Here is an 8,739-nt window from a genome sequence, read left to right as displayed (position 1 = left end):
AGAGTTATGAACATTGTCACATAAAATGTAATTGATGATAAGGAATAAGTATTTGAAGTTTGAGGTAGATACCTTTTAAAATAAAAAAGTTAAAATAGAAAATAACATTTTTCTAGAAAATAAATCTAAGTTTATGGGGAGATAATTCTTGCAATATTGGTGCTAGAGTTATGAACCTTGTCACATAAGATGAGGATGATGATAACGTAAATATATTTGAAGTATGAAGTTGATCCCTTTAGAAATAAATAAGTTACAGTAAAAATAATATTTTGTATGGAAAATTCTAAGTTCAAAGGGAGATAAATCTGAAAATATTGGTGCTAGAGTTATGAACCTTGTCATATAAGATGGGGATGATGATAACGTAAATATATTTGAAGTATGAGGTTGATCCCTTAAGAAATAAAGAAGTAACAGTAAGAAATAGTATTTTTTGAGGAAAATTCTAAGTTCAAGGGGAGATAAATCTGAAAATATTGGTGCTGGAGTTATGAACCTTGTCACATAAGATGGGAATGATGATAAGGTACATATATTTGAAGTATGAGGTTGATCCCTTAAGAAATAAAGAAGTATCAGTAACAAATAGTATTTTTTAAGGAAAATTCTAAGTTCAAGGGGAGATAAATCTGAAAATATTGGTGCTAGAGTTATGAACCTTGTCACATAAGATGTGGTTGATGATAAGGAACATATATTTGAAGTTTGAAGTTGATACCTTAAGAAATGACAAAGTTATAGTGAAAAATATTTTACTGCACCAAAACTTTAATCTAAAATCTGGACGCGGACGCCGACGCCGGGGCGAGTAGGACAGCTCTCCATATACTTCGTATAGTCGAGCTAAAAACAACTTTTAGTCAAAATAACTTGAAATTGATTACTAAATGCATTGGGTTTATCAGTCGCACAAACACTAAGGTCTTAAGGCAGATTTGCGCCTTTACTAATGCAGGATGACCTGTTATGCCACTCTGTGTATCTTTTCAGTCACAGGGGGGCACCCAAGTGGAACCACAGACCTTCTGTAAGCTAGCTGGATAGTTTTACCATATGTAAGAATCAAAATTATCTAGACAGATTCAAATTTTCAGGGACGGGTGAGAGGCCAATGGTTTAAAGTCAGTGGCCCTTAACCACTTGGCCAACAAGACTGCACCAGCAACTGAAAAACACATTTTTATTTTCACTGTTTAACAGATTTTTGTAATATCTAAATGAAACAAATAATATTCAACAGATTCCTGCATGCTGATACATATTATGTATGAAAATGTCTGAAATATATAAACTTTGATACTTTTTTATCATATATTAATATACACTGCACCATAGCCAACAACAAGAATTAAATAATTAACAATAATATATACATACATACAAGACATTTAAGTTAATTCAAACTCATAAAAGTCAAATCAAATCAGAAAATAACACAAACTCAAAGCAGGCTGAAATATTTTCAAAAACTTGGTATGGCATGGTCCATTTTTATAACATACAAAAACAGGAAAACTGCTTCAAACTAGTGAACATATTTTCTCATAAAATGCAAAAATAAAAAGAAAATCGAAACTCAATATGAGAACATAGGTTTAAGTGTAAAACAAACAAATATATGACACTGTTTTCATTCTTATTAAAAATCAACAATTCTGTTAAAGGAACTCCATTGAGGTTAAAAAGCCTAAATCATAAAAAAATTAATTTCTTACATACAGAAAGTTACACTTAAGACAGTTAAGTAAATATACTATGAAATAAAGTGAAAATCATATTTCTGTGCTATTCTTAGCCCAATTTGAGTAAAAAAATTTGAGTAAAAAAAGCCCTTGCAACGCTTTTCAATTTTGGGTCTTCTTTTCACAATTAGAATAGTTATACTGGAAAAATGGACTGAGAAAATGATTTTAAAATAAAGTTATTTGTCTAGAAAAACATCAAAAGAAACAATAATCTCAAAAATCTATTTCCAGTCCTGTCAAGTTAAAAAACCTCAGTGGAGTCCCTTTAACAGCTGCCCTACAGAGCTGACAAAAATTAATGTTGATTATCATATATTTTTCATAAATATATATATCATAAGACTTATCACTACTTGTTTAAATTGTGATAAAATTATTACCTATTTCTTAACATTGCACTCGTTTTATATAACATTGTGTGAAGTCATTGGGTGGCATTTCAAATATGGCATTTTACCATTTATAATCTCATATAATGATCCTTAAGCCATTGTCATTTCATACAGTATTGTATACCACACTCTTGCACTGTGACACTTCCTCAGAGTTGTTTAACTGTTAACCTGGTTGCCGAAACTAATATTACCCATGCAACCAGTGCAGACCAAGATCCGTCTGCACACCTGTGCTGTCTGAACATGGTCTGAACTATAAGTTATGAAAGATGGACAAGCTAATGTAAGTCTAGACAAAATGACAATTTTAGCAAGATCTTATGATAATGTCAACTGTTCTAAATGTTGAGTGAAACAAGATTGCATTTGAGAAAAATGCTATGCCACCGCATGGTTCAAATTTCATAGCTGTACATCAAAGGACAAGAAAGTAGGTCACATCATCAAAATCTAGGTCACCTGATATCAAAGTTCAATTTTTCAACTAAAACTGTGCACATGGTCAAAATGTCATTGCTGTACATCAAAGGACAAGAAAGTAGGTCACTGTCCCCTTGGGCAAGGCATAATTTTGACCCAAGGGTTTAATTCAAAACAATTTTGATACAGGTCCACCAAACAACATTTCAAGTCAAAAATCTAAGCTATAGCTTTCTCCCATTCAGAAAACATTTGTTTTATTTTCTGTTTTTACTATGTGTACATAATGAGAATCACTGCCCCCGGGCAGGGCCAATTTTGACACCAGGGGAAAATTTTGAACAACTTTGGTAGAGAACCTATAAATGATATTATATATCAAACATCAAAGCTATATGCCTTGTACCTTCAGACAAAAATACTTTTTATCTTTTCACTATATGTACATAATGAAAATCAATGACCCCCGGGGCGGAACCAATTTTGACCCCAGGGCTATAATTTGAACAATCTTGCAAGAGGTTCACTACACAATGTTTCATGCAAAATATCTTAACTCTAGCTTTTGTAAATTTAGAGAAGATGATTTTTTAAGTTTTTACTATATATATATATATATAAGGAAAACCTATGGCCACCGGGGGCGGCGCTAATTTTGACACAAGAGGCAAAATTTGAATAACTTTTGTAGAGTACCTTTAGATGATATTATTTAACAAATATTAAAGCTCTAAGCCTTGTACCTTCAGACAATAAGAATTATTTATTTTTTACTATATGTATATATTGAAATCAATGACCCCAAGGGCGGGGGCAATTTTGACCCTAGGACTATAATTTGAACAATCTTGCTAGAGGTTTACTACACAATGTTTCATGCAAAATATCTAACCTCTAGCATTTGTCAATTGCTAGAAGAATTTTTTTTGAAGTTTTTACTATAAGTTTTTACTATATACATATAAGGAAAACCAATGACCCCCGGGGCGGGCCGATTTTGACCCCAGGGCTATAATTTGAACAATCTTGGTAAGGGTCTACCAGACGATGCCTTATGCAAAATATCTAAGCTCTAGGCCTTTTGGGTTTTTACAAGAAGGTATTTTAAGTTTTTACTATATGTACATAGTGAAAATCAATGACCCCCCGGGGCGGGGCCAATTTTGACCCCATGGCTATAATTTGAACAATCTTGTTAGAGGTCTACCAGACAATGCCTTATGCAAAATATCTAAGCTCTATGCCTTTTGGGTCTTTACAAGAAGATTTTTTAAATTTATTCTTATAATTCCTTTTGGTTGCCATGGCAACCAGATTGCTGCATGGAATTAAATTCTTTGAACAACTTTGGAAGCCCTTCACCCAAGGAACAATCCTGCCAAGTTTGGTTGAAATTGGACTCGTGGTTTTTCACAAGAAGATTTTTTAAGTTCACTATATAATCTATATAACACACACACAAACACACACACCAACACACGCACACACACACAGGTGAATCGCTATATGCCACCGCATCGCAGATGCTGCGGTGGCATAAAAAAAGCAGGCAAGCTAATACTCAATATTTACAACTTTATTACAAAATACGGTCATGTCCTTAACACTGGTTATTCGCACATAACAGTAAAGTGTTCAATTTCCCAAACTCTCCTACATCACCTTGAAGCATTGTAAGAGTGTATGATGACACAGCTTAAATTTGAGTATGTGATAGTCAATATTGTCTATTTAATTACTCTGATTCAATTACTCTAACACTCAACCTGCTAGTTGCAAATGATTCTAACCATGCCATCAGTGCTGACCAAGATAAGCAGGCACGTTCATGACTGATCGTTGTCTGCCCTATTCCATATTGGTCAATTCTGAATTTAAAACAAAGCATTACCCATTTGCAGGTTAAAGATGAAAATATTTAAGAATCAATTAAATTTTCTTGTAACCATCACTGGCTCATCACCTGGTTTAAAAGCAATAATTTATTATCACAAGTTTTGTAATCTTTTAATAATTTGAAATCTTAAATTATATTTCGACTATCAAGTCTTTTTCATAAATCCAGCCATTGGAGGGGGTCCCATGGGAGCAGCTGCTCTCGGTGACTGACCCATACTAAATGGAGGAGGCCCAGATAATGGGGGCAGATTTGATGCCATTGTCATTTGAGGAGGCCCTGGCGGGGGTGTATTTGAAACTGGGAACATTTTGGGAGGTTGCTGTGGTGATCTGAGGCTGTTAGCAGCGTAATTCTGGGGCGGAGGTACAGCAGAGTTGTTCAGATTCCCCGGTGACATCCCTGGGAAGGAAGTAGAGGGGAATTGCCCTTTGGGAGGAGGTCCCACTCTTTGTCTCTGAGCGGCTTGTGAATCGGCACCAGGTATTTGTGGTGAAATTCCATATAATGCATAAATCTCCTTCAGCACCAATAGCATAGTATCCTCAGAGTTCCTGAAATAAACATGAAAATATAAGTTTCATTTTAATCATATTTTATTCCTAATATATACATGTAAATATAAACAAAAACAACAAATATTTTTTGTTTGTTTGGTTTGGTTTTACTGTGCACCAACACAATTTAGATAAAAAAAATTTTTTAAATAATAAATAGCAAAAGGGTTGGGCCAAAATTCTCACAACATCAATGATTGTCGCTCCTCCAAAATATCAAAAGAAATATCAAACTTAGAAAACAAAAATAAACTGACTAAAATCAATAAATCATGCAAAACAACCTACCAATTCAACTAAGTACCTTCTTTTGAATATCATTTGGGCCATGCATAATTTAGTTTAGACAGAGTAATCAGGAAATGAAGAAAACTAAAATCTAGACAAATATTTGGATACATACCAGTAACAACCATGACTAGTAAGGGAGAAGACGTAGTCGTTAAAACTTTCTATAGGTCTCTCTTGCAACACATAATCTACTCGTCTACCCTCGTTAAGTTGTCCTACGTATATATCCTCCTCGAAGCCAGACGTTACAGCTGTAAATATATCAAATCAGCATTATAATGATTATATACATCATATAATATATATATTCACAACATATTAGAAATCTGGAATAGAAGTGATCCCTCGTTAGCAGAGAAAGCAACAATATTATATGGAAATTGCAGACTCGGTTTTATCTCTCATAAACAGACTTGATTAAACCGAGTCTGCAATTTTTATAAAATATGACTGGAACATAATGTTAACAATAAGTCGGGAAAGCTTTTTACAAAACTGTCATTTTATCAAATACACAGTTTGTATAAATAAATTAATAGTATAATTTGTACAACAAGAAATGATCGATAGAAAATTATTTGAGTTATATGGAGGATATATATATATAACATATAGAAAATTATTTGAGTTATATGGATATGGAGGATATATATATAACATATAGAAAATTATTTGAGTTATATGGAGGGTATATATATAACATATTGAAAATTATTTGAGTTATATGGAGGATGTATATATAACATACAAGCCGTATCAGATCTGTCGTCATCCTCTAGCTGTCTACTGATCTGTGACATCTCCGACTCCACCTGCTGCTCTATACTACTCCCATCGGACTGGTGCGCGCGTGCAAAGTTATTTATAGATGTCCACGTCGATCTCACTGAATCGATGATCTTCTGTTTAATGTCTGTACCCATTCTAGCTAAACTCTCCTTTAATTCTGAAATCCAAAAATTTAAGCTTGTTTTGATAGATGTTTTTTTTGTGGCAATAAAATTTGCCATCATGATAAATGCATTAACATTTCAAAGCTGTTACTGTATATACCTGTCTATAAGACAGACCCCATTGTAAGTCGGGATCAAAGTTTCACACTTAAATAGGCACAATTTTGCTTGGATTTTGATATATTTCCTAAAGACTTTTGTTATAAAATTAAATGCTTTAAGTAAATACTTTCTAAGCCAACAGTAAAAGATTAAAGCCAGCCTAAACCTTCATTTAGTCTAATTAGCCAATATACAGCTGTCAGTGTAATTTTAGTACATTTATACTGGTTAGATTTAAATCTTTCCATTGTTTCACAGGCAATATAAATTTTTTTACCTAAATGTAGACGTTTTCTTCCTTTATGATGTGGCATCAGGACTGGTTTCATATTACCTATAGATGGGTTAATAAGTGGTTCTAACCTGTATGCCTATAAAGATAACAAATATATATCATATATTTATAACATGCTTTTCGGTGGTTTATAGAAATATATCAGTGAAATAAAAACTGATAATTTCACTGTTTTTAACAGTGAAATTATCGATTTGATAATTTCACTGTCCTGGTACGTTGTTTCAGTGAAATACAAGCGTTCACAGTACTGGAAACCAACATAATGATGTGAAGTTGTAAATTACGTCCTTTTCATTTGGTACTAGGTTAAAATGTCTTTTTAAATGTTTCTTTGCATATAATAAAAAGAAAATTTGTTTAGTTTAATGTAAGATCAAAATATATTTCACCTCGTGAACACCAAAAGTTCATATTTCACTCGTGGCTGCGCCACTCGTGAAATATACCTTTTGGTGCTCACTCGGTGAAATATATTCCGATCTTACACTGCACTTAACAAATATCCTCTATATCATACATGAATCACATGACTAATCAAAGTATACTATTTTAAACAAGAAGAAACTGATTCTTGTATAAGTGTTTAAGTTAGCCACGCAGAAATATTTGCCAATTTCGTGAATTGATGAAAATGGCTATAATTACCTCTAGCGTAAATATCAACCAACCTATCATTAAATTCTACCCTTGCATGATTTGCATATATTTACTCAGGTGAAATAAATGGAATTTTAAATTGGGTAAATTTTCGAAACACAGAAATATCCACTTATATACGTAGTTTTCGCAGACATCTTTCAACACTGACAGATATCATAACTTGTATGTGCAGACATGCAGGCTTGGTCAGACATTTGGTTGCTAAACCCATAACCAGCTAGAACGCAAAGTGTTTAGCCTTTGGCACCCTTATTGAGCTAGGCCTGCTTGCTGATCAGTCTCTTTACTGTATTTTGGTATTAAAATTGTATTTTGTTATTAAAATGGTACCCAAATTGACCCAAATTCAGCAGGTCAAGGGTTAATTTCAAAATTTTGCTAATAAAATTAAAGAAAGTTATCTAATGTACAGTACTAAATTCAAAGCAATGCATGTACAGTTTCAATTAATCCTATCATTAGGGAGAGGACTCTCATATGCTTTATAGCTTTCTGCTGAATCCCAAAATGTATTTTGTAAATATTGTTCGCATGTTAAATAAACATGTTTAAACCAACTCTTATCATTTGTAAATCTAGAATTAACTAACACAAATAAGTTTAAAATGTTATCTGTAAAGGTAAAAATTACAGAAATAATGTATTTATACCTACATTAGTCATAATATGAGCCGCGTCACGACAAAACCAACATTATGGGTTTGCGACCAGCATGGATCCAGACCAGCCTGTGCATCCACGCAGTCTGATCAGGATCCATGCTGGTCACTTACCAACCCTATTACAAGTACAGAAACTGACAGCGAACAGCATGGATCCTGATCAGACTGCACGAATGCGCAGGCTGGTCTGGATCCATGCTGGTCGCAAACCCATTATGTTGGTTTTGTCGTAACGCAGCTCAATTTATAGATTTGCAACAGCCCTGAAATGACTGAATAATGGAAGTATTAAAAGAATGATACTAAGAAATTGTAAACATAAAGAAGTATCAATATTTTTTACGAAGAATTAAATTATTTATATATGACTTCAGGTCTAATACATACCACTGGGTCAAACTGAAATAGAAAGGAAAAATTTGTTTTATCATTTACTGTATACTTTCTGTCTGCAGTTTACAAAATCAAAGGTAAACATTTGAATTTTTTTTTCCAAAATACATGTATAAAAGAAATTATTTGTATATTTCCTTAAAAATGAATCGCGCATGCATGGGATCATTGGCAAACAGTTTAAACCCAACTTACAATAGTAGCATAATATTCTGATCCGGGGACATTTTCTAATGTACACATCACTATGTCCATGTGTGTTACACAACAGGCATTTTATATAATTTGGATAATCAGGAGAGTGATTAAGGTTGTTGACATTGAATCCTGACAGGGACTTTGGATTCTTTCATGTGAGGAAGC

At 33.2% G+C, this 8,739-nt stretch overlaps 1 protein-coding gene across 1 annotated transcript in view; it reads right to left on the bottom strand.

The window, feature by feature from the left end:
* Positions 1-1,084: 1,084 nt before the first annotated feature.
* Positions 1,085-8,739, bottom strand: part of LOC132749429 (phospholipase DDHD2-like) — a 33,307-nt gene continuing 25,652 nt past the window's right edge. Inside the window, exons 17-21 of the mRNA XM_060739161.1 lie at positions 8,371-8,382; positions 6,641-6,734; positions 6,057-6,254; positions 5,421-5,559; positions 1,085-5,014 (exon numbers count right to left, since the gene is read on the bottom strand). Coding sequence (XP_060595144.1) covers positions 4,606-5,014; positions 5,421-5,559; positions 6,057-6,254; positions 6,641-6,734; positions 8,371-8,382 — 852 coding nt within the window. The 3' untranslated portion in view covers positions 1,085-4,605. The remainder of the gene's footprint in view (positions 5,015-5,420; positions 5,560-6,056; positions 6,255-6,640; positions 6,735-8,370; positions 8,383-8,739) is intronic.

The sequence above is a fragment of the Ruditapes philippinarum genome, unplaced genomic scaffold (genome assembly GCF_026571515.1).
Source record: "Ruditapes philippinarum isolate M1 unplaced genomic scaffold, ASM2657151v2 ctg1508_1_1_1_1, whole genome shotgun sequence".
In the NCBI taxonomy this organism is placed as follows: Eukaryota; Metazoa; Mollusca; class Bivalvia; order Venerida; family Veneridae; genus Ruditapes; species Ruditapes philippinarum.
The sequence above is the reverse complement of the archived record's forward strand: the minus strand, read 5'-3'. Positions and strand labels throughout refer to the sequence as shown.